Source organism: Serinus canaria, chromosome 6 (assembly GCF_022539315.1).
Source record: "Serinus canaria isolate serCan28SL12 chromosome 6, serCan2020, whole genome shotgun sequence".
Lineage (NCBI taxonomy): Eukaryota > Metazoa > Chordata > Aves > Passeriformes > Fringillidae > Serinus > Serinus canaria.
Genome location: NC_066320.1, coordinates 20108695 through 20136345, shown reverse-complemented (window position 1 = coordinate 20136345; position 27651 = coordinate 20108695). Strand labels below are relative to the sequence as shown.

Here is a 27651-nt window from a genome sequence, read left to right as displayed (position 1 = left end):
GCTCTTTGTCAAATTATTTTTTAACACACCAAGAAGTATAATGACACAGGGAAACAACAGGGAGAAAATGAAGCAGCAGTGAATGAAGTACACAGAGACAAGCAGCCAGCAGCTCTGTAAAGCCCAGGCAGCACTGACCAAATAATAAAGTCTTCTGATATCCAGCATTTTATGAAGAGAAGGCAGACAGTTTATAAGTTTCATTTTTATTTCCTGAGAAACTCAGACTGTCAGTATGAAGGATTTCTTCCATTACTTACAGCCTCTCTCTTTCACAATGAAACAGAGTGAGATGCTCCAGAAAATGTTAAATATGTTTCCTGACACATGATAAGACAAAAGATCAAAAGATGGTACGTACTTTCCCTAATGTGGAGAAAAATCCTTTCTTTAAATAAATAAATCTCTTTTCCTTTCAAGGAAAAAACAAACAAACAAAAACAAACAAAAACTAATTAGCTAACAAGTTCTGGGTTCTGACTGAGGAAAAGGCAGAAGAGATGCAGTCACAGCACAGTTGTTAAGGCTGCTGAGTATGCAGCAACCCTTATGGATCTCTTCCTCTCTTTTTACCTCTCTCCCCTCTGCCTCTTTCTCTTCCACAACCCAGGAAGCATCAGTAGTTTCTGGCATGTGGGGATGCCCTTGTGTACCCATTAATGTCCATCTCCTGCTATTGTCAAGGATACCCATCTGCTTGTGCTAGGACAGGTGTCTCTGCACAAGGGCTCACCTTGGCCACAGAAATATTTTGCTTCCTTTTCAAAGCAGATAGTTGGCTACCATATTTCCAAAGTTTATTAAACTAAATGATGGCTACTAACCCTAAAAGTCAACTGTGACTGAATGAATCAATAATAATTCTGTCCATCTTAAGCCTGGTCAACCAACCTTTTATTCTCTATAAATCACTGACATCAGAGCATCTCTTGGATCATCACTACCACAGGAAGATGTACTTTAATGACAACTGTAATTGGGATGTTAGCTAATGGTCTGTAACTCTGACTTTATTCCCCTTGTTTTGCAAGAAGAAGGGCATTTCTTTTTACTAATGCAGTAAAACAAATGACCTGAATGAATAACCTTCCAAAGAGGCTACTGTAGGATCTGGAAGATGAACTCTTGCTGCTATCGATATTAATGGGAATTTGACCACAAAACTACATGGGGACAAGATTGCACCCAAAACATTCCCCCACTGCAATCCATTCCTTTTACTTCTAAACCTTAATGATCTAGCTTGAGTTCAAGGTTTGTTAATTCACTTTCATTTCACATTTTACAAGTCTGACATAACGAACCAAATTTGTCTTCAGTGAAATTCCAATTAAATTACATTATGTATGAGTTCGGTCTAGTACTTAAAAAGAAAATTAACCTTTACTTCAATCTTTCCTCATTTCTCAAGGCAGAAAAAAGAATTAGCATGGTGACACTGCAACAATAAAATTATCTTAAAATTTGCTACACTCCTAGAATTCTTCTTTTCTCCTTGTTTGCTTTACAAAATATTTATTACTTCAGAGCCACTATATAATTAAGATTGGCTTTATAAGCTTTAAAAACACCAGTATAGCTGTTACTGGCTTCCTTATTGTACTCTACATTTATTAGCATGAAATCTTTATACTTCAATAAAAACACAAGCTTTTACTTGCAGAGCCAGCCTCACAGTATAATTATGATCTCCTGACAGGGCTGATACCTTTTTCAGAAGTTTATGCTACACTAGTATTCCAAAAGGAGTTTTATATAAAACTAAGGCAGTTTTGTTGACTTAAAAAAAATATCATTGACTTAAAAAAATATGGAGACATTTTGGAGAAATACAAAGTGTTTCTAGCCTTGAAAAGGAAAAAAAATTATGAAAGCACATTTTCTGAGTTATCTGAATCCATAGGTCAGCTCATATTGCCAAAATTAAGAATGTGCATAAAAGGTAATTTGTTTCATTTTTAATGCTGACGTGAAACTCTCAGGAAGGTTCACAGGATTTGTTCATGGTTTTGATGCATTACTTGTTTAGAGAAATTCTTTGCATTCCCTGTATTTATATTTTTATGGCCTGTAAGATAAAATAAAGCATTTCTTACAAGGCTTCCTTTTGTATTTTTGCTTTTTGTATTAATTTCCTTTGTCTATTCTCCCTCCAGCAGATTCACTGAAAAATGTTATAAATTTATTGCAAAAATATATCCTTGGATGGATTTCAAATATAAACACACATTCTGTCATGGAATCATGCTGAGCCTGAGAGCGACAGCTCCATCTGGTGTATTCACTTCCCCCTCCCCCCCAACCCAAACTGTTATTAAACAGTAATTCTTGTATGTAAAAACCTGGGAAATATTTTCTGGCAAGGAAAATGCAATATGACTGGAAAAAAATAATCAGGAGCTAGAGTTTTTCTTGGACAAGGATGGTATTTCTGAATCATCTTTCATAATCCAAATACCAAAATGATGAAGCAGCAAACAGAGCAATGTTGCTGTTAAATATTCATGCATTCTGTGCCTCAGAGGAGGGCACAGACTGCACATCCCACCCTGGTCCCAGTGTGGTCACACAGAGCCCAATCCAGATCGTCAGGAATCAGCAGGAATCCCTCACTTTACTTCAGAGAGCTTTAGATCAAACTTGTAGTTCTCTTGACATATGAATAAATTCCTTTGCCTGTGCACATTAAAGCCATCACTGGGAGGCTTGGGCTTGGGTGCAGAACAGGGAACAGCTTCATCCAGCTGCCCTGCTGGGCCTATTTCATGGCTCAGGGGCACAAGCTGGGCACAGCACGCCCGGCATCCCCATCAAACCCCCACCACTCAGAGTCTGTGCCAAGGTATTGAGCACCACTGCTCCTCACTATGCTCCAATCTGAGAAATTAGCAGGTAATTTGTCAGATATAGATCTGAGGAAAACATCATCCTCCATTGCTTCAAGGTCAAACACCATGCATCAAATAATCAGCCTGCCACTTTCAACACCCTCTGACTTACAGCTTCCACTGAGAGATAATAGAATATATTAAAATTTAGCACAACTTTACTCGATGGTGCCAATCTGTAAACCCATGTCCCCAGACTACATCAGTCTTCTTTTCACAGGTCCTTCCAGGGCACAGCTGTTACCTGATCACCCTGCAACAGCAAAAGTTGTAATATTTTTGCATTGTTTTGAGGAAGCCAAGTATGCCATCAACAGCCTATTGAAGTGCTCTGCTCTCCCTGGGATATTTACCATGATATTGATGTATTTGAGCAAATACCACAAGTAACCAGAACAGCAACAAGTCCCTCACTGATGGATATTGCAGAGGAGCTGGGGCTGTTCAGCCCCTTAAAGGCACCAGGAAGACCTAACAGAAGCCTTGCAGTAATTTAAGGGGCTGCCACAGAGAACTTGTTACAAGGGCACAGTGACAAGACAGGGTGCAATGGTTTTACACTGACGGGGTGGAAATTTGAATCAGATATACAGAAGAAATTCTTTTCTGTGAGGGTGTTGAGGCATTAGAACAGGTTGTCCAGAGAAGCCATGGCTGGCCTATCCCTGGAAGTGTTCAAGGCCAGGTTGAATGGGACTTTGAGCAGCCTGATCTAGTGGAAGGCATCCCTGTCCATGTCAGGGCAGCAGAAGCTGGATGATCTCTAAGGTCCCTTCCAGCCCAAACCATTCTGTGATTCTGTGTTTACCAGTTGGTACCCTGTGATGACAGTAACTCAGCATTACCATACACTGATAAAGAAGGCATGGAAGGTGTTTCTACTCTATTGAATCTGTGTGAACTACTCATATAAATTTCAAAGAAAAAAAATTAAAAATAATAATACAACACAATTATATACATATATTAGGTTAGAAAAAAAAAAAATAGAATCCCAACCATTCATTCTGGCTATCACTGTATTCACTCAGCAGGATCTGTCTTACCATGAGGCGGTATTTCATTTCTGAATCAACTGGTCTTCCTGCCTCCATGCAGGCTGTGAACCAAGAGATGTCCAGTAGCTGAAACCTAGAGCTGTCACCCACAGCCTGTCCCTTCAGCCAGTCCAGCACCTCCAGGTAAGAGTTGTTCTCCGCCACAATATGAGTGACAGAATCACTGTCAAGAAGTGCACAAAAAGTTGTTTTTTTTTTCCACTGAATCCAACTGCACACAGATACAAAGCTGTTATTTCTATATTTACTTACCATCCATTTCCTGACAATTGCAGTGTATATGGTACTTTAGGATGTGGGAAGCACTGAAGTTTTCATCTCACCATATATTTATTCTAGTCACTGACTCTGCCTTGAGGAAAGACTGTAGTCTGGCAGCTCCTGTAAGTGCAGCATTTTCTTTCTTGAAGGATCATTTACCTTCCATAGACACTAACCTAATACACATTCTTTGCAATTCTGAAAATATTTTGCTTACACAAGCAGTACCATAATTAAAAGGCTGCCTGACAACACCTGACAGTGTCTTCCCAGTATTCCTCATCAATGAGGGAAAGCTTTATAACATGAAGAAGTCAGTTAACAATATTTATTTAAAACTTTACAGCTAGTAATATCTTTTTGGATACTTCAGTTTTCTGTACTTGTATGAAGCCGTTCATTACATATGGCACTGCCAAATATTCATTAATTACATCTTATGAACTACATGCTCCATATAAACACCATTTCCTCACTGCTAAGCCAGGATAACAAAACTGATGGTTTGGTGAATACAAAATTTACAGCCTGAAACGTTATTCAATACATTATATGGTGTACATTGCCTAAAAATACAATAGCACAAATGCTATTGCAGTAAATTTCAGTTGTTGCACAAGAACAACATTGGAAAGGATCACCTGATTAAAAGGTGATCCTTTTAAAGATTAAAAAGAGACATTTCTGTACCCATTACAGGAAAATAATGGACAGGGACAAAGCTGTGTTTCAAGAAAAGATTACATGCATACTTAGGATGATCTGTAAGCTTCTGTCTGGCCTGCTGATGTTTCTCAGCAAGTTTGGAAAAATACAGATATGGTAGGAAATTTTGAATGATTCTGAATGCTCCTGCTCCCTGTGCATCCCACAAGGGTGCTGTCACTCTCACAAAAAAACATGAGAGAAAGGAGAAAATTGGTTTTTTCATCAACTTGTAGAACTTAAGTATCTAGAAAAAATATTCCAACATTCATTTCTATCAGGCAACAGATTCCAAAACTCCTTGCAGGAAAGGCACAGACAGGCAGTGACTATTTGACACTATTTTTACAAAAGGAAGCTAGAGTTGGAACATAAATTGTCTTAATGGCAGCCACATCCATTTGAAAGTCTGTGACTTTCTGGTAGCCCATGAAGGTGACAGCCTTCTGCATATACAGTGAATTTCCAGTGGAGGACCTGACAGATTTGCCCTCTGCAAGAGCTGGAGAAGTGGACCCATCAGCCTGTCAAAGCAGAGAGACACTGGTGGCAATCACTGGTTAACATGGACTTCAAAACATGACGTGTGCTGTTAAAGGCAGACTGCACAACCCTTCAAAGAAAATTACCTTCCAGAAAACCAAGAAAATCCCTTGGCCTATCTCTGTCATCCTTATTCAAATGAGTGATCACCAATTTCATTAAGGCATGAAATCACAATGAAAAATACTGGAATTGCTCCATAGAAAACTGTTACCAAACTCCTCTCCAATGCAATAACATACTGTATTTTGGAACTGTAAGAAAGGTACAGAAAGGACTGTACTTCAGAAATGTGTGTCATGCTATAGCACAATGTTTTTCTCTCCATATAGTGGAACTTGTAGAGCAGAGTCCACTGAAAAAGAATAAATCCCAATTCTTTTTTTTTTTAAAGATTACAAACACAGATTAAGTGAATCTCCATGAAACACTGTTGGGTTTATTATTATTTAACCCTGCTAGGTCCTACTTTAATTAAACTGTCACATCTTTATACTTGAGTTAAAAAACCAAACAGTTAGAGACATAGAACTTCTGCTTCCTGTGGTTTATTTCACTTCATATAAAATATTCATATGTCATGTATTTGTACCAAGCTGCAGAGCTGGGAACTTTGCCATAACTATGCTCACAGCAGCAGTTTAGCTGCTGTGCTCCAGTTTCCTCTCATACCTGTACAGCTGTGCTACTTTCTTGGCACAGAACATAACACATTTAACATTTCCTCTGTCATTTTCAAAAGCAAAAATCAACAGTTAAATAGTTTTGTTTTATCCAGTAGCAGCTAAGCTGAAATTAAACATAACACATGCCTCATAAAACTTACAGAAAGTGTAAAATACTGGCAAGAAATACCTGTGTGTCAAAGCAGCCCAGATAAAGCATTTACACAGTCCTCTACAGATTATTAACATAGGATCCAGGACAGAAGCCTTCATTTCTTTTTTCCCCAAGAACTCAATTAGTTTTGTATCAGATGCTAATTGCCTACTGATGTTCAATACCTGCTTCAATCTTGCTCTAGAAATTATTTCACCCTCCCTTCTTCCTCAGGCTTTCAAAGTTGATGGGATTGAAAAGAAGTCTGTGGAAATGCACTTTTATAGGGAGGACCCAGTTGTACACTCCAGAGATGTGATCAATACTTGGTTTTCCTCCAGCTTCTCAGAGAACCTATCTAACAATGCAGCTTTTGGAAAACTGCATCATGACATAACCAGCACTTCTGTAAAGCACTGTTTGGAGGAAGGCTTCCTTCAGAATGAGTTGGTTTGCTGAAACCAGACAAACCTGAGTCTGGACTGTGTTTCTACTCTCAAATGCCACATCTGTGATATTTTACTCCTAAGATTTTTCTCCAGTGCTCTTCCAGATTGTACCAAAACAGAAGCCATAACTTTGAGTCTCACATTAGGGCAAAAAAGTTAAATACTATAATACCAGACATGATGTAGACAAATGCCCTCCTCAACCCATCACATTTCCATTCCTATACATTTAACCTTTTTCATTTCTGAAATTGGCCATTAAATTTATCTTAATCTTAACCTGACTTCAAAGGGGAAATAAACAATGAGTGATTCAGATGAGCTTAAAACACAATTTATATGCAGACCCATGAAAATTGACAGATCTAAGATAAATTAGAAATGCACATATTAAAAGTGAAAAATTAGAAATTTTGCTAAGTTTTGTGCTTTCCCTGCTTTCTGTCCAGAAGACAATTGAAAGACATACTAACAACACCCACTGAACTCCTGAAATATATTTATAATGGAAAGAGCCAAGTATACCCACCAAAAACACAGGCAAAAGCTTCAATCACAGTCACTTGTATGACTATATTAATTGAATTTAAATGCCTCAAACAGCATTACTACATGTTATTTCAAAACATATAAACATTTTCCTACCTTAGCTCACTTTCTACTCGGAAACCTTTTCTTCTTCCCAGTTCCATCAAAAACATCCTTCTGGTCACCCCCATCTTCCTCTGCATAATAAAAATGACAAAGTTACTGAACTTTATTTCATAACTGCAGGAAAGTTTTGGGGAGTGCAACCCTTTCTGTCTCTTCCTCTGGGAGATTACAGCTGGAGCTTTGAACCTATCCATGATGCAAGGTAGAAATGCTCTCACTTGGGTAAAATAGAGGTAACATGCTTTCTGCCAGGCAACAGCTGTATTTAATGTCACCACCCATTGAAGTAATTTTCTTGCTCCCCCTCTGAAATCCAAAGCAGGTGCTACACAAGCAGAAACATCACTCAGTGTCTACCAGCTGGGACTTCTTCAACAGAAATACTCCAGACAGGTGCAAAAATTAATTCATTTCTTAAAACAACCATTGCCTACAAAGATTATCCAAATAAAATTGATCAGCCAAATCATCTCAAAATTTCAACCAGGTCTTCAGCTGATTGAATGGCTCAGCTCCACCTTTTTGCATTTAAGCACCCAGTGACCTCCAAACAGCCACAGAGCAGATTATGGAGGCCATTTACATTCCTCATCTGGAGGAGTAGGTACTGCTCATTGCAGAACTACACCAGAGTTTTTGCCAGTATCACGTTGGATGCAGTTCCGCATCTCCCTGGATTTCTATTAGAGCAAGGTGAGCACAATGAACCAGGTTTATAGCCTCTGCATCTACTTCAGCACAAATCTCCTTCAGTGGTAAATACCCCTACTCCCATATCAAGTTGGATTTTTATTTTTAACATAGCAGAGAATTTGGATTTTACCAGTCCTTTGCAACACATCAGAAATGTTATGTTGCAATTCTCATTGCTCATGTTCTCATGGGGAAGCAAGGTAGAAAAATTCCTCAGTCAGATCGATCAATTATATTTTCAGTTCTTTTATCACAGATGGATATACAAGCTGAGTTTCAGGAAAATTCGTCAAAATCTGTTTCCTGCAATTATGGCCCTGAATTTAAAATTAAATTGTAAAAGCATTGCAGACATTTTCTGAGCCCTGTAGCTCTTGCTGCTTTAACTGTATTATTGCAGACATAAAGAAATACTTTTCATCAGAATAGAAACTAACCATCCAAAATTAATATAGAGCTTTCAGCTCTGGGGTCTTCCTGAGGCCATGGAAAAAATATATACATAGTGCAGTATATAGATTAGACTGGATTCATTTCTTCCCTTGCCTAGGGATAACCCAGAAGCCAAAACATCTATTCCTCTTTTGGATTTATAACATTAAAATTGTCAAAATAAATAATTTCAAGGTTATTTTGAAAGCATATGAGATATTTTCATAGGAACTGGAAAATGGACAAGCTGACTTTAAGAGGCTTAAGCAAAAGAATAGCAGCAAAGAAGCAAAAAAAAAAATAGGGAATGGATCTGGCATTAAGGCTGAGCAATCTGTTTTGGTTGTTCCATGTCTTTTTTCCAGACTACTAATCAACCATTGAACACTGGTCATTCCCTGTATATAGCTTTCCTAGGCTTGGTAAAACACTTTAACTCAATCCCTACAAGGAATAATGTATTGGAGAACAGATTCTTTACATATGTTAAACATAGTTTTATTTTATGTTATAATTAATTCAGTGCTCTAAAACATGTAAATATAATTTTCCCCAGTGTAACATCAATATGCTCAGTGCCAGTAAAATCCTTCTGGCTTGAATAACAAGTTTTTATTCCTTTGTGTTACTGTTATAACTCTTAAGCCAGATTTTCAAGGGTATTTAGGTGGCAAAAAGCTGCAAACAGAGACCTAGCGGGATTTTCAAAATATCTAAGCAACCTAGGCACTCAGCTCCTTTGGAAATCAATTTCTGGCTTTGAACCTAATGCAAAGAGGTTTTCTCTAATAAACACAGTATAATATGAAAAGTCTCTGCCAATGATGCAATTTTATTAAATGTGCCTTCTAAAATTAACAGGATTTCCATATCCCAGATGAGTGAACTGCTTACTCTCCTACAATATTATATCATAATATTTTTGACAGTACCACAGAAAGTAGAACATGCATTAGAGAGAAAGCAAATACAACAGAGAAAAGGCATGTCTCTTATTTATGACAAAGGAAAAGTAGATTTCTACCTGAGTCATGGCACCACATATGATTCATGGCCTAAAACCACTGAAACTTGCAGAAATTTTCCACCTTATTACAGCCTCATGGAGTGCAGAGTATTTCACATTCCTTGAGGGAAATCTGGACAAACTTTTATGCTCTTGCTATGGATCACTGTTGAACACTATCAAAGGCAAAGATTAAGAATTCGACACAAATACTGATGGCCATTTAAGCAAACACTTTTCATCACTTGTGATGTGGGTGCCAACAACAGCATCCCAAAGTCCTCTGAGGAGCAGAGTACTGATCAACTTCAAAGGGAGGTTCTCTGAGAGGAAAAGTGCTGCCAAGTACAGCTCCTCTGAATTTCACTACTCACATGTTTTCACTGCACATTCTCGATTATTGTCAGTCTTTCAGTGCCCTGATGCCATGTCAGCCGCATTGTAAATATTTTAGAAAATAATACTTGTCCATTCATGTTGCTTTCATGAGGAGAATTGTGAAATTTTCTTTTAATACATAGCTACAATCTGGTAACCTTCAGAGAAAACATCTCTCAAATACCAAAAATAAAAATCAGAGAAGTGATTGGATGCCTTCTTATTTCACATAGCACCTTAACAGCATCTCATGCAGTATTGTTTCACAGTGATTAATTTTCCCTAGCTTTTTCATTTAGTAATTTTTCTTCAGTAATTCAGTAATTTCCAATGAACCAATTCATGGATTTTTTTTTAATACTTCTCACATTTGTTTTTGTCTAGATATTCCCATTACTATTCTTCTGTTTGATTTCTGGCTTTCCTGGCTGTTAAGCATTTCCTTTGTCATTTACACCCGTTATACCAATCTTTCAGTGCCTAAAAATTATACAGCAGGTGTTTTTCCTGTTTTAAAAATTAATTCTCCCACATCCCTTTTTTTAGTCTCAAGCTGCAGCTGAAGAGATTCAGGTTAGACATTAGGAGGAATTTTTTCACAGAAAGAGTGATTAGGCATAGGAATAAGTGCACAGAGGGTGGTGGAGTCACCACCCCTGGAGGTGTTTAAGGAAACACTGGATGTGGCACTTGGTGTCATGTCTGGTTGACAAGGTGGTGTTCAGTCAAAGGTGGGACTCAATGCTAGAGGTATTTTCCAGCCCAATTGATTCTGTGATATTTTTATTCTTTGAAACCACTAGGATATTTTTATGTGGCAGTTCTGAGCTATAGGTGCTTGAATTATTCCCATCAAATGTGACAAACTCCATAAGAAGCCAAGAATTTCAAAACACTTATTAAATGATGGTATGCTTTGAATGTGCTCACTTGGCTGGATGATGCTATTTGGCATGTAAAGTAAAGTAGACTTAGAGAGAACACAAAATTCTGCAGCTGTTGTCATCAAATGTACAATATTTCTGATATATATGGTCAATATATGGTCAAAAGAGCTGGTCGTCTTCTTTTTTTTTGCTGCCTAATTAAAATGAAAATCTGAATAAAAAGAATTTATTTGACAACATCTCTCAAATCATACCAAGAGCTAACAGCTTGTTTAATATACTGCATACACAGGTATTCTAGAAAGGCTGGGGTTTTTTTCTGAGCACTTTCTGAAGAAACTAGGGAACAGCAATATCATAGCTCTGAATAATTAAACAGAGCAATAGGGTTCTCCCTTACAGCATAAAAGAGTACTTGGTGACAAATCCTGGCAGGAGCTGTTTCCTACTCACATCAATATGCCTATATTCCCTGGAAACTATTATTTTCACTCATCCTTCAGTCTCTCTGTTCAGTAACAAGGTTTACAACTGTTCTCTTTAGCTACTCTGCCTACGGTAGCTGCTTCTCCTTGTTGTGATTTTTATTGGACTATTCTTTGATTCTTGTGCTGGTGCATCAATGGTTTTCTTTATCCTTGAGTCTCATGAGAGCCTTGTGAACCTTTAGCAACAAGCAGAGACGTATCTACATAATCCCATCACTATACATGGCCAGGCAGATCCTTTGGCAGTTACACATCTCTTCCAAGCATAGTTTACAAAGGTAAATCTGCCTGGATTTTGAGCAGCATTTATTTAGCTGGTCCCATTTATCTCACTGCTGGTATTAAAGGCATTTCCATTAGCTAAGAAATACCAAGCAACCTTCCAGAGATGAGGAGCTACACAAATAGGGTTGCACAGTCTAAATTTAGGCAGCTGTAAATATTACTTATCTCAGCAATGACTCAATAATGTTTCTGTGGGCATTTCAAATATTTCTTATATAACCATATAAGACTAGAAATAAACACTGGTAAATTACAATAAAATTATAATGCTGTTATAATAACAACTCCCATGATTCTTTATCTATAAAGAATATTTTTCCTCTTCTGCTCCTCTACTAGGATACCTCAAATAAAACACCTAAATTGTTCATTTATCTTCTTTTAATTAGTTGTTGTAACAGTTACTAGGTGGTAGAATTGATGCACCTTGCAGTGAAACTGCAGCATTTCCAGACCTACTCACATTACAGAACATACAAACAGCAGTATGTGTGAGATTTATGCCTTCTACATTTACAGGTAGTAAAGCATGATGCATTTAATAAATATAGATGTACCTAAACCAAAATAATGAAAATTGGGAAAAGGCTATTGCCATGATTCACAGAAATCTTTCAACTATGCAGTCAATTTTTAGTAGTACAGGAAAGCTCCCACACCATCAAGCTGAGGAAATAATGTGACCAATTAACATAAAAGAGAGAAGTAAGAATAAGTACAATAAATAATGTTGTTGCAAAGGGAAGAAAAACTTACAAATAATATTATACAAAATGCCCCCCTTCTTAAGAGTTTATGCAAGTGAAACCAAGACAAATTTTACCTCAGTTTTTGGCTATTGAGGAAAAGCAACAGGTAATCTAACAGCACACTGAGTCCTGACAGAGCTCCTTCTGCACACTCCACTGAAATAAGCTGCAGGAAAAAGAGCCAGCATCAGAGAAGCTGAAGGAATTGCTGATGAGGATTAGACACATCTTGGTGTTATCTACAGAGAGAAAGCAAAACAGATGTTCATCCAAGTGACGTGTTGTGAATTTTGCAGGTGAAAGAAAAATCAATTCCAAGCCTTTTTTATTTAATCCTAGAAATCTGAACTGAAGGAAGCTGAAAAGCAGAGTGGAATGGAGCAGAATTCTCACCTTTTTAATTTATTTAGGTGCTGCGTTCCACTAAAGCAGAACTAATTACAGCAGAAGCAACCTAGCTGGGTAATTAATTCATAGCAGAAAATTTCAGAATCAGGCAGCAGGAATTTTTTAACACAAAACAGCTCTTGACACAGTTTCCACAAAAAGCACACTTTCCATTTCTTACTGACTTCACCTAAAAATTTGGCAGCTGCCTGGAGTATCACAAAACACTTACATGGTTTTTATTTTGCAGTGTGGATTTCATGGCTCTACCTTTAACTACAAAGAAGGTTAATTTATTTCCAGCTGCATAAAAAAATATCTCTCCAAGCTATGAGCCATTCTTTTTCCAGGCTATCTCAAGGTTTGCTTCCATTGTTTCATCTTGCAGAAAACTCAATATTACTGTCATTTCAAAGCCCCTAGAAACTGTGCCCCAGTGTAGCACTGCATGTTTGCTTAGCAGTGAACATGTGTTGGTCAATCTTTATAAAAAAGCACTGTCTGTAGAACATTTTTGAAAAGGTAGCCCTTAGAGTCATCTGACTCTTTAAATGATAGGTACAAGTCTCATGCCATTATTTTATGATGCACACCTGCTGATTAGAAAATTCCATCACAAGTTCTGACACATTTTTTATACTTTTCAAAGACACAGTACAATTACACCTGAGGTAGATACATTATGACCTTTACTACTCTTTCCTGTGTTTTCTGCAGCAGAGTGGATTCAGTTTTAAGAAACTGAAATTAATTTTCTTCCACATAAAAAGTCAGACTCAATCACAAAACTATTAATCAAGCTTGTAATTCAACACTGAAGTGACAAATCAAAAGAACACACCATAATAAAGAATTTCACCAGAAAACTTCTATGTCTTTCTTCCCATAAGGTTTTGTATGTCATTCTGCTTTTTCTGCTCCTGTGCTAAACTAATTATTGCTATGTATTATGAAGCACAACAGCAGGAAGGATACAAAGCAGGTAAATATATTTGCAAATACTGCTCTGTTAGAATTTACTCAAATTTTACTAAAAATACATGCTATTCTTAGTCACTTTTGCACTTTATGATGTTATTAAGGACACAATTCAATATAACAGTTCTCTTTTGCTGTTGGCATATCATTATAAGTTTGCAATGCACTAGAATTCAAAATGTCATCCATTCAAACATGAAAAACAAAATAGAGGCTAAATTTGTCTGCATAACTGTGTTATTTTACAAAAACATAAAATCAGGACAAGTTAGAGGATAGAAAGGCCTGAATCCTGACACTGTGCTGTGGTTATGGACAGCAGATACCAGTAGATCCCAAAATCATTTTATTGCCAAGAAATAATATTTTGTCAAGTTAAGTACATACATGTTTTCAAAAAACAGCCAGCTCATTTCCTGATACTCTGGGCTGCTCTTCTGCAAGCTTGAGTCAAACACCAGGGAAGTCACACCAACCTACCACTCAACCTTTCATCTCCAAAGCAAATGAGCAAAATAGGAGAATTTGGAAATAATCTGTATATATTTAGGGCAAACCACCAAGTAACTTCCATGAGGCACTGAGGAAAATACTGCTTTTCCTCTCTTATGGCCTTACCCAACAGTCTGTGCTCTACCAACTCATCAGAGAGAACACCTGAAAATCTCAACACAACATGCACAGCTACAATGACCCCCAAAGAACAAGGAAGCCATAAGAATGAACACAGACTACAGCTCTGACAGCTGTGAGTGAATGTGTATCAAAATCATGTCAAGAAGTCTGCAGAGGAAGATACTCAGTACTACTGAACTACTAAAATAATGATTTTAGATGTAGTCATGCTTTTTAATGTATGGGAAAGTAATCCAAGATATCTCTTCTGAGTAATGAAATGTTATGTAAACAAAATGGGATATGATAAAGAAACTGTTTCATTAAGAAACAAGTTTAATTAAGAACTGGGGGGGGGGGGTGTATGCATGTATCACAATCACTGAACCATGCAGTTAACATGATTTTGCTAAGAGTATGGGTTTGTATCCACAGTAAATCTGACCATTCCATTATCTTGTGTAGGCCTCTAATAAAGTACAAAATGTGCCATATTGCACAACCTGCAGAGGGAAAAATCCATGCATATTTTCATACTTCAGTAAATCCAGAAAGTTCTTTGTCACAAGTAATTCTATGTATGCTGTATCTTTCCTTTTATATAGACTCAATGGCTTCCTGGCTCCTTGTTTCACTTTTGTACAGGTTGTGTAGTTAAAATGTCTCCTTGATGCTTTCCTACAGATGGTACAAGAGTTAAACAACAAGGAGAGAGGGTCAGATAGGGGACAACCAGGTGACAGGGGACAGAGAAGGCACACAGCTTGGAGCAGTTATGCTCAGTTTAGATGGCTGGGAAGAAAGGTTCAGATCAACTTTTCAAATTACTGGTTTTAAACAGTGTGGTGAAAAGAACCAAATATAAATATTTTTTGATGAATAATGGCAAAAGAAGCTTAGAGAAACTACCTAAATCTGTAAGAGTGGATGTTTCTGAGAGGGAATAAAAATTAACTCACACTTCAGGGAGAAAATATTAGAGGAAGTAATATTCTTCACTTTTAGCAACCATTTAGACATATTCTCAACACTGCTCACTGCTCAAAATCATGAGACAACAGAACACAAACCCAGCAGCCTTTGTGGTATGATAGGAAGCCATCACACATGCTCCCTCTGCTTCACAGCAAACCACAACAGGATCACCTCATGTCACCTTCTCAGCTGCACTACCCACAAGCAGATTACAGCCCAAATACCAGTGCAAACAAACAGCAGCACAACACAAAAGGGTAAAGGTGAGGGGCAGAAATTAAGGAAAACTCTTTCACAGGACTAAGCAGTAGACAACTGGCAATACTTCTTCAGACCAGTTCTACTTGATATATTTGCATTCATAATGTGTTCTCAAAGCTATGTTAAACAGCTTGGCACAGGAATATAACACATTCATTAGGTAAAATCATTAGGAAAATAATGGAAAAGAAACTTGTACAATAAAACTACTAAAAATACATAGTACACAACAGGTGGAGTTACAATTTATTACTACCTTGTCAGTCACAGTACTGTACATTTGACATCAAAACTTACAACTCAGCCTCTCTCCAAAATGTCCAAGCCAAAAGAAGTTGACTGATGCACCTGACTCTGTAAACCATCCAGGAAAATCTGAAAAACCTTGCCTTTGCAAAGCCTGAGCAAACTGAGCTTAGGAGATCCAGCTGAGAAGGCATTTCATCTCTAGTAGAGCCAGTCAATTTATTATTCATTTAAGAAAGGCCGTAGAGCCTCCTCAATTATCTCCAGAGCAAGCAAGAAAGATTTTAGCACTACATCAAAACAATGATCACTCAGGTTCTCTTCTTGTCAAGTTTGAGATTATTTTTTCCTTACAGCAATGACTGAAGCTCTGTCCTGTTGCTGTATCTCCCAAGAAGCCACATTTAATTGACATCTATTTAAATGGATACATTAAAAACACTCAACCTTCTTAAGGTTTCTTCAGTACTACAAATAAACCAGACACACCTGAACAGTTAAATATCACTTTGCACCCTAATTCATGCTGAACATGCCTGAAAAGTATTCAGTACTATTCCCCTCCCTCACATTTCAAATTAGGCACATGTGTAAGCTTAAGCAGTGCACTTGGTGCTCTTCAGGCTTTTTATTTTCCTAAGTGACCAGAAGCTCCAAACTTATCCACCTTCCATTTAGATCACTGCTTTTCAATCTTCTCTGTGACACAAGATATCCATACTAACAATTGGACTAGGATAATCATTAGGTTCAAAGGAAACAAAGCTCATTTGTCTGTCTTTTAGACTAAGCCTAGGAATGAGAAAATTGATTGAGCACAGCTGTGAGCAAGGGTCTGAAAACTGTGCTTAGATTTTGGCTAAAAGGAATAATTTTTGAAGATTAATGAACAAGATAAATCTTTAGAGCTCCAAGTTCACTAGAGCTAAGCACTGAATTCAATAGGATCCCATGGCCTAAAAGTACCACAGGGCCAGCAATTTCAGGCCAATGGACAATGTCAGGGTAGCAGGGGTCAGGATTGCTTGGATTATGGATCCAACATTACCCAGTTAACTCCTGTGCAAGAAAAGAAACTTCCCTGCTCATAGAAGGGTGTCAGGTGTGGGGAGGCAACAGCTGTGTTTGGGCTGACAGTGCTCAACAGACTGGAGTCAGACCTGACTCAGAGAAGCCACCTGCCTTGCTTTTGTGGTCACACAGGAAATAATTTCCCTCTGCAGAACTCTAAGCCCAGCTTTTGCACCTTTTTTCCTATTTAATCTTCTCTCTTCTCTTTATCCTGTAAAGTGATCATACAAGGATCCTAATAGTTCTTTAGCAAGTGCTTTATACTGAATGTAGAGAAGCACATGGAGTAGGAGTGTGAGCAGGTAAACAAAGTGGGTTTGGTTCATTTGCTGAACAATTGTTGAAAGGAATACTTGTTTGATTGGAAAAGGCAGGACACTGACCATAAAATGAAACCAAAATGTTTCTCTATGATTAAAAGTGTTCATTCAACCAAAAAATTAAACTCCTTGGATCAATTATCAATTTATTGCCAAATATTATTATTATCAATATTATTACCAAAAATAACCCATATTCAGCTAGGTTGAATAATGTGTTTCACTCAATGTGAAGTCAAGAAACATAAAACAATTTCAAGATACTTGGTGTCCTAATTCCTTATTTTTAAATGTAGAGCTATTTTTATTTTAAAATATCATTTTTGAATGAGAAGTAAAAAGAAAAAAAAAGTCATCTTATTCTGCTGGTGACATTTACAGGTTTATCCAAGTCCTGTAAACACTGAGTCCTGTATGAGCATAAGCAAAATGAATCCCAGAGCAATCAGTTTAATATCTTATGTGTTGGATCTCTGGCTTTTGTTAGATTTTGGTAATAGCACTGAACAATGTTTGGGGTGGGGGTTGACTATGGTTTGGGTTTTTTAAAATATATGGTCTTGTTTAAATAAATAGCAGGCTATGATCTTGGTTTTTAATAGTCATATTTTGACACATCAGGACAAGCCTAATGAGATATACTCAGACTTAGATACATTTAGAGTGATATGATGCAATATGCAGCTATCTTGGTATATTCAGGCTCTCTCCAGAAACACATGGCAAATGTGATCCATTCACCTTATCTATTTCTGTGCTGATGCAATGGTAGCAAATTTTCAAACACCAGAAACTCTTTATCAAAACTGAATATTTTTATGAAGTATATTCTTTAGTTCAAACACAGTCACAGGATATAAAACAGGAAGGTTTTCTTGCATAAATCAATTTCTGTTAAGCTAAAGGTCACACTCTGTAATGACTGTTAGTCATTTCCAACCTTAACACCAATGAATTTACAAATCTGTTTGAAGGCTTCATGAAAAAGAAGACCAAGATGAGTGCTGTGCTTTCTACACTGAGAAATAATTTCATTTTCATTCCCAGTTTTAAGGCCAACTTCTGGATTATTTCTGCTTCAGCTAGTATGACTGAAACCTGAATAGATGGCAAGGAAAAACTTGTGTTTCAATAAGAGACTCATCTAAGGTGTTCAGAAGCCTAAATAAGTAAACAAGTGTTCAGTCAGATCTAGGGAAGAGTGGTGCACTTTACAACTGGTGCAGAAGAAATGTGCTTTTAACTTGCAGACTGGTGCATTCACACATACACACTTTTCACTTCTATGAATGTTAAAAACATTTTGTCTGTGTTGGGGAGGTCAAATGCTCAAAGCTGAAAACATTTATCATTCAGTTGGTACGACTTCATTGGAGACAGCACTCATATATCAACAAAGATTCAGGACAGTGACTTTTCCTGAGGGATTCAGGGAGTGAGGGAGTGCATTAACCAGAGGCACATTTTCTTGCTAGTCAACTGCTTATTACTGTACCATCCAGGAGAGCACATTATAGCATAATATTTTGCATAATGGCAGAATATGATACATGCCAAGTCCAGTCTCACTGCACATATGACCCTTATGACCCCTCACATAAACCTCTATGGATAGAACCAATGTTTAATTTATTTCTTCCTGTGATTTGTTCTAAATATAAATTCTTCTAACCTAATCTCATAAATTTAATTGAAACTTGTAAGCGGATAATACTGTCCATAAAATGGAAATTAATCATTTTTAAAGCCAGATTCCAGTGTTACATCTAGCAATATTTTATCCAGAAATAGTTGAACAGCAAACTGAAATGGAGAAGTTATGCCCTAAATTTTAGCTTTCATATTTTCCAGATTCTGTACTGCTATACTGTGTGACTCAGTTCAAGTTCCCTTCACAGTTTAGTTAGGCAAAACTATCCTTTTCCAGCCAGAGAACCAAGGACACCATTGCAGCTTCAGGCCCCAGAAGTGTAAACAACAGCAAATTGAGGAGAGCAATCTGGGAGGATGGCACTTCATAACCTGGAGCTGTAATTAGACAATTAACCTCAATATGTAAATGGACCAAAACTTATGAAAGTGTGAAAACTCGTGACCAGATGCCCATCTTAGGTCCATCTTGGGTAGAGCCACAGCAGGGCTCTGCCAAGGTGTATCCTTTGAAGGCCTTTTTAATAAAAACCTACTTTATTCCTTTAACACTATCTAGCCTCTGTTCTAGGTAGCCTCACAAGGCATCAGAAAGAATTTCTCAGTGAACAATTTCAATTATTTACTTCATAACAAAGGGATGATATTGCTGCATGAGGACAATTCTATTCTAAGAACAGCTCAGCTAAAATTCCATTTCCTATGAACACTGTTTTTTCTGAGGAAGGGAAGTAACATTAAATACTCAAATAGTTCATCCAAGAAAGGAACAAAAACTACTGCTCCAGACTGAGAACACATTCCTTGTTTCCTCTAAACACAAACTTATTTCAAGTAAAAGTAATCCTTTCAAAAAACCAAACTTATCTCCATCTCATAAAGACAAATTTCAGTATTTTTGTCCATTTTCAGAGATGGTCTGATAGAGATAAAGGTATTGTTTCCAATTACTTTTGACACACTTCTTGAACTTGGCTTACCAAAGCATAAAAGCATACAAGAAATGTCTGTGTTCAATATCCCTTATTCCCACATGTCTAACTCAGAAATCACTGTTTAATCAATCCAAAAGTGGAGACAAAATCCTTTAGGCTTACAATCAATGACTGTAGATCATCTTCAAATAAAGTCTTCACTAAAGAGCTCTTCTCAAACTGAGCAAACATTAAGTCCTGAAGTTATATAATCAGCAAACATCTATTCCCCAGAAAGTGCATCAAAGGCAGAACTTGGCATATCATAACACAGCTTTCATTTACAAGGTGGTGCATGCTCATGGGGAATATCAGTCTTGGCAGACAAAAATGAGGGTGAAACTTTAACACTTAGCTCCCTTTCATATGCTAGTCACAATAGAAATTAATTTGAAAATGTTTTCTAGAGTTCACACAATATTTAGCTTATGAAGGTTCAGTGAGATGCTGTTGCACAATAGTACAGTGCAAAATTCTGTATTTGTTGTATTTTCACTGCTGACAAATAGGGAAACATTAAGAATTCTGTGTAACTTTGGTAATTATGAATCACTTAGATTGTGTAACTAGCATTTAACAAGAACATGGAGATTCCCAAACAAAAAGCAAAGTATAGCATTTTCTTTCTGAAGCATGGCTTTACCCTATTGCCTTGCACACAAAATTTTCCAGTGTAAACTAAATAGTCAACTGTCATGTTAAGCCCCCTTGATACCAAGTGTCAGTTATCAAAAAAAAAAAAAAAAAATTAAAAAAAATCCTATATCTTGTCATTAATCTGCACTGGGTTTTATCCACAGATCTCAAAACAAGCCAATGAGCTGCCAGCCCTGACAGCTGCAAATGTCTCCTGCATGAACATGTACTGTGGGCTAGATTCCTATCTCAGTTACAGCAGTAACAATAAAAGGTCCTTTTGTAAGCAACATCAACATGAAAGAAGTACATCAATTATCTGTGGTAAAATTACAGGTAGGACCTGCATAAATAAGGGAAAGAAAATTAAACAGTAATTTTGTAAGTATAAATATTACAAATTTAACTCAAAATAAACTAACCATCCAGTCAAATAAATGAGGAAACTACTCCAAGCAACAAAAGAAAACCCCACCCCTCCATTTTTAAAAATTAATTATACTGGTTCTGTACCAGTAAGGCATTTGCTATTTGATTTGATGTTTACATGGGGTGAAAATTATTTTGAGTCCAAAGAACTGCCAAATTCTTTGAAGATATTACTTTTCACTGCCAACAGGTGATCAACCACCTTGCTTTAGATCTCCCTTTTTCTGTTCCTGAACTCCAAGGATTCAATGCAGTTGAATACTCCCCCTTATGGGCTGCTACAACATGACATTATAGTGCTCTGAATTTCTCTGAACTAAATGCTACCACCTCCTACATGCACTGTAGGTGCAGCAACAGAGTTAAGAAAAGTCTGGAGTGTTACAACCCACAGACACTGTTTCATTTCACTAAGTCCATGAAAGCAGATTTTTGCAACTGCAAATTGTCATTCTTTGTTTTGCTTTGAAATGTCCTTTTACTCATCACTAGTAAATTTCAGATAAATATATAGGAAGAGAATTGATTAAGTCAGGATCTGCTGACTAGTGTTTTATTCTTATTGGAATTTACCCTGGACAATAAATATATCTAAGAATTGTTGTTAGGAGATTTGCCACTGCAGTGACTTATTTGAAACCAAATTTATTAATCCTGTAAGAACCAAATGTAGAACAGTGAAACAAAATCTAATTAAAATGGTATTTACTATATTTTCCTGAAGAAGTGGAAAAAACTACAGTATGTGTATGTGGCCACTAGGACCTGCTCTCTGTGTAGGTTTGGTGAGAATAACTTCCACCTCCAAGTTCACTACTCTTTGTTTAAACCAAGGAGTCTATTTCAAAATGGATTTTCAATTTCATTGTGCCAAATCTTCAGAAGAAAACTTTACTAGTTAGACCTTATATAAGATCTGCTGCCCTAGATTGTACTTCATTCAACTTGAAATGCCTTAAAATACAGAAAGTCTTTCCTGGTTCTGTTTTCACCCTATTACTGACTGAAAACACACAGGGTCTCTCACCTGCTCTATCTGACTGTAATGGCTCATTGCTCAGGGCAGTTTGTGTTAGCACACAGTCCCTGTTCTGCTATGTCCTCATGTGCTTGAGGAGGGGAAAGTGTGTTGATATTTTTAATCTGAAATGTTATTCAAACAGTAAAACACATAATTACCATTGATCCTCTTCACTTCTTTTTAACACCAATTCTCAAAATCTGCTGAAAAACATTCATTAACAGTGATATAATTTCACCTCCTTTGTGCTGTGTCAGTCCAACAAAGTGCTCTGTTCTCTTGCAAAGTCTTCAGAATTCAGCTGGTAACTTCAAAGAATAGCAAGCACTAACTTCCCCCAGCAGATCCTGTAACATTAAGCAAAGCACACTAAGGATTAGGATCCTCTCTGGAAATAAACAGAATTTCATTTGATTCAAGTTCTTCTCCCTGAACTTTAACTGAGTGGGTCTGGGGTCATTCTAATAAAACAGTTCTCTAAAAGGCATTCTTTCTGAAATTGCTTTTATCTTTGCTTATTCTGTTCATAAAAACGAATGGGTTTATCTGCAATGGATTTGCAATTTAGATATCTAAACAAAATAATCAGATGAACAATTTTCTGCAGCATTTTCTGTGGGAGATAATATTAAAAAATGTTTAGAACATTTATTAGAACAGTCAAAGTGTGCAAACAATACAAAGGATAAAATCAACAATGGAACTTGGCAAAAACTGCCTAAAATCCCTTTAGAAAGAATTAAGCATCAATACTGGAACTCCATATAACATTTGACAAATAGTTCCCAGTACAATTTTCATCTCTGTCAACAACGGAGTTGGTGTCATCTCCACTCAAGAAGTTTACTTGATTTTGCTTTTCAAGTTTCCAAACAATGTTAAATTCAAAAACCAAAGTTCCTCTATTAGGCAAAAATTTTACAAGTCTTTAAGTCTTACCTTCTGAAACATGGAAGGTTATTCAATATTTCTCCTAAATTCTACTATTCTGAAACTATCAAAAAGCACTGAAATTTTTTATGAAATGTTAAATTTCAACTTTGCTCTTTCTGAGACATTGTATTTGAACAGAATCTTCTTTTGTAAGGAAGATGTTCTAGGATTCTTCTATATGCAGTTGCACAAAATAGTTTTGAGGTTTTAAAACTGGAGTTCATAGTGGGAACTAATTGTAAATGTATTTTCTTACTAGTTATGGGCAGTACAGGTAAGGATATTTTTCTTAGAGAACTAAACACCATAAATATGGAAGTTCTGTCTTTCAGACAGGGTGAGCAGATACAGAAAGCTGCTTTTCCAAAACAGAATCACCTTGCTTTTGAGGTGTTTCTAATCTTTCAAGAAGGGGGTAACACCCCCCTCCCACAGACAGTTTGTGATCTAAAAGCAGACAAAAATGACAGAAACTCATGGGAAAAAATAGGAGGCAGGAAGGAAATCCTTATGAGCTGAAAGATTGGCTCCCATCAAACAGAGGGGTCTGGTCTCCTCTTCAGTCTGATTTGTGTCAGTAGCAGGGTGAAAGTCAGACTTTCAGAGACACAGCCAAAGTTGGCCACCATGTATGTCCCTCCTAGGATGTTCCTCACCTTCTTAGAGATTCTTAACCACACTTCTGCAGAAAAGGAGTTTCAGCTTTTTTAGTTTGACAAGCAAGTATCTGGGCTCTCAGGTTTCCTGGGATACAGATAAAAAATCTGAAGGAGACTGATATAAGAAAACCCTCACAAAAAAATATTGCATTCTCCCTGGCCTCTCTCCTGCTGTTCTGCTCTTACAGAAAGTGTTTGCATGCTGTGAGAAACAGCAAGAGTTAAGAGAGCTGAGTGCCATTCATCTGTTATGAGAACAAAAAGGAAAATGAAAATAATTATTTATAGTATCATGAAGTTCCTGAGTTCAGTCCATCCAGGGCAGAACCTCAGTTCTTCAGACACTTAAATCTTTCAATACCTCAATTCAAGCTTCCTTTTGGATCTGCAATTATTTATGAAGTCTTGATAGATAAAGTTATGGAGTAAAGAGGTGAGCAAGATTCTCAGTAAAAAAATACATTATTTAATGAGCCAGTGATTGTGAGGCTTTCTAGGTGCAACCTGAAAATTACTTGATGGTTACTGTCCCTCACAGTACTGAGCTTACTTTAACATCAGAAACAAAGACATGGCTGAAGCTGATGTAAGCACCCTGCAAACTGTCAGTAGAAATTCAAAAGCTGGACTGGCCAGTGGAGCAACACTGATGGCATCATGTGATGATGTCCTTGATGTGACAGGGACACTGGATCAGAGTGCCTGCAGCACACTGTGACAGAATATTAACTCTAAACAATAAAATTATTTCTGTGTCTGAAATTCCAGCTAAATGTCAGCCACCCAAGTAAACAGGAAAGCGTGGAGATGAAGACAGTTAAAAGCAATTTTGCTATGTAAAATAACTTCTGCTCAGTTATAAGCCATGAGCCATTCCAATTCATTCTGCTGATACAGGTGTACCAGGGCCAGTGTATGTTCCTATAGCTTTTGCACTCATATGTGCCAATCACATATAGAGCACAGCATATGAAGCATTATGGCACAGCTGACCAAGAGGAGAGAATTGCCAGGGAATTCAATTGTCTGCTGTAGTCTGCCAAACATGGAGAGATGCAAAATTGCAAGCAGAAATAATAGATTATGCTCTGGACAGTGGAGAAGAGGTGACAAATGAGGCATGGGATGTTATGCAGAACATGTACCTTCCAGAGGATGAAAGTCATCACTGCATCATCTGATTTCTAACTTCTGGCCTCAGTGGATAACCATAGCACAGTCAAATTGCATTGCTTTGAAGGTCACTGCTGAGGTTTTTATCAGCCTGACATTTGTTGTCAACTTCTTTTTTTTCAAGTTCTCATTTTATTTTAATAAGAAAAGAATGAGCACATGAAGGTTATGCGTAAAAAAACTCCCACTGATTTTTCATTAAATACTTGAATCTAAACAGACTTCAATTTATCAGGGATGTAGGTAACATTACCAAGTCTTTATTCACATCATACCTCCAATCAGCTTTTGAAAACAGGCATGGAATTCTAAGGTAGGACTGTTTTCGAGGTGTTCAAAAACCTAAAAGAAGCATTAGAAAAATACTATACTAGAGTGCAAATTTTTTAATTAATTCAGTCTCTTTCTCACTTCCTATGGTTTATGGTTCACTTCGCTACAAGTGAAGTTAATATTCACCAGTTCTAGAGAAAAGAGAAGTGAGGTATTCATCACTGAGGGAAAACAGGAAGCTTCTATTTCTACTACTGCTCAGTTTATTGTCTTGCAAATGCAGGTTTGCCCAATGCACTGCAAGAGAAAACAAAAGGGGAAATCTGCTTAAAACCATAATTAAGACACTATCCACCCAAACAGTAGCTTATCCTCCTTTATACTCTCTCATAAAACAGCAGCGTTAAATACACCAACATTGGGTAAATAATTTTATACTGTACATTGAAGTGGGAATTTTACAATAAAAATTCTCCTTGCAAATGCAGTTTAGCCAATGTGTTTATTCCCCACATTGCTTCAAAGTATATTCATCATTTGAGATATATCATTCCCATGACAATAGGATCACAAGGAATCATGGTATAACAATGCTAGACCAAACAGACAGAATGTCAGCAGTGTCAAACTGGCAAATATATCATTTAACCAGAGATCAAAAGAGAAAATCTGAAGGTCAGAAATGCAATATTTATAATGCTGTCAGCAGATGGATGCATACCAAACACCTCATATCCAGACCCCTAAAAAGCTTATCAGAGGAATGTTTACAACACACAAGAGAAGTGCTACTGGAGTATCCTCCATTCGTTTCCAATAAGAATAAATCCTGGGGCAAACATTTCCTAGTATGACCCCCAGGAACAGCAAAAAATCTTGAGATACACTTTCATGGTACCAGCAAAAGCAGCAGCCAACTACTACCCTCATTCCCACTAATTCCACCTGGTACAACAAAATCCTCCTCAGCATTTTTCCAACAAGCAACACATTTCCTTGGAAAGAAACCAACATGATTAGGATGGCTGCTGGCTTTATAAAAGAGGACAGAATAAACAGAAACAATTCTGTATTGTCACTGATTCATACAAGGCACTTTGGAACAGTGCAAAGAAAACACCTGTGAGAGAAGTCATGGTTTTTCTTGAGTATCTCTGTGACAATGGAACTGGAGATGCTAAAGGTATGGAAGGAAGGTTGACAAAGGCAAGTTCACAAGAAAAATGAAAAGAGAATTGACATAAGCACACCAAATTCTGGCTTTATTCAGCATATAACAATAGAAGACTGCTTCACATTTGGTGTGGGAAACAATCCATCATTGTTTTTTCCTTTCATACCTCTCCTGTAATCATGAGAGCATTTTGCCTAGATGTAATTTCACTTAATACCATGGTGATAGATATTCAACATTACCATTACCTAAATGATAAAATAAATCAAGCTAATAAAAAGGATCTAGAATAAAAGGCTATAAAATTACTGAGTTTAAGTTTTGTGAGTCAAATGAGAAAAAAATCAAAAGCAGTTTGTCATTTTCTTCTTAATAGTTTTTTCATTTACAATTTATTAACATAAACAGAGTATCTCTTGAAATATCTTTTTGATATCTCCCCAAAACCAGTCAGGATTCTAAAAAAAATTAGATCTCTCAGTTTTCACGGTCCTTCTTATTGAGATTTTATCATATTCTCTGTTGACTGTCAAATAAACTCTGCTCATTAAATTTTATCTATGTCAGCAGGCTAAGGACATAAGAAATGTAAAAGCCCTATTTATGAATCCAAAAACCTTGAGAAACATTCTCTACTCATCCAGCTTGTCTCCTCTCTCCTTTTCTTTACTTTTTGTACTCTTCCACTTCTAAAACCCTCTCCCTTTGTCAATCTCTTCAATTTCTCTATCTTCTATTTCTCAATCTATCTTCAAACTCCCCTCGTCTTTGGAATTCCTCCTTTTATCTGCCTTTTTTTAACAGGCCTAGAACTTCATTTTCCCAACTTCATTTTCAGGGATCTGCTGACTGGAAGTAGAGAGGAGGTTTGCTTGGTTTTGGTCCAAACAATATCTGGATGCTGGCCAGCTGACACAGATGCTCCACCCCATCCCTCTTGAATTGTGAGTAGCATGCTTCCCTGAACCTTTTGGTCCTCCTAAAACAACCACCTCTTGCTCCTTTCCTTCTTTCCTTCCTTCCTTCCCTATGCTGTCTTTGTGACAATAAGCAATAAATACCTTGCCCAAACACCCTTATATTGCAGATTCTGCTCTCAGACTCTCCCTCCTCTCTATCACGTTTAGCCAGTTTCCCTCAGACCTCCTTCTGTTCTACAGAAAGGTCCTGGATTTTGCAGTGCCCTGACCCCCCAAAGTGTTATTAATCCTTTCCAGTTTTACCTCAGTTGTTCTAAATAAGTAAGAGAACTGAAGTTCTGACCTTTGAGAATTCACCTGGTACAAGTTTTTGAAGGAAACCTGCATGTCAGCATCACAGACACGCTACAAGGCAGTACCATAACATACCATGGCACTGCACTATACAATTTATATGCACCAACAGGGTCACTTTGCTGAGATCTTCCACTGTAAAATACCATGCAGTGATGCCCACTGAGAGCTGAGGTATTACTCTGACATTTTTCCATTTATTTCATAGCAAGAGTCATGGGCATGGTAAAATACTTTCTACATATATCAATGCTCAAGCCTCAAAAAGATCAATAGTGGTTGAAGAAGAATTCATTACACTAACAAA

At 37.1% G+C, this 27651-nt stretch overlaps 1 protein-coding gene across 5 annotated transcripts in view; it reads right to left on the bottom strand.

The window, feature by feature from the left end:
- DNTT (DNA nucleotidylexotransferase) overlaps positions 1 to 27651 on the bottom strand; it is a 145524-nt gene that overhangs the window by 69254 nt on the left and 48619 nt on the right. For 2 of the 5 annotated variants that reach the window (XM_030241268.2, XM_050976612.1), the window contains exons 2-5: positions 22097 to 22205; positions 12370 to 12461; positions 7369 to 7448; positions 3935 to 4109 (exon numbers count right to left, since the gene is read on the bottom strand). In XM_030241268.2, coding sequence (XP_030097128.2) covers positions 3935 to 4109; positions 7369 to 7442 — 249 coding nt within the window. In that variant the 5' untranslated portion in view covers positions 7443 to 7448; positions 12370 to 12461; positions 22097 to 22205. Of the gene's footprint in view, positions 1 to 3934; positions 4110 to 7368; positions 7572 to 12369; positions 12535 to 22096; positions 22206 to 27651 lie in introns of those variants that run through there. The other 3 variants (XM_050976613.1, XM_050976614.1, XM_018910759.3) reach the window with 3 other exon arrangements.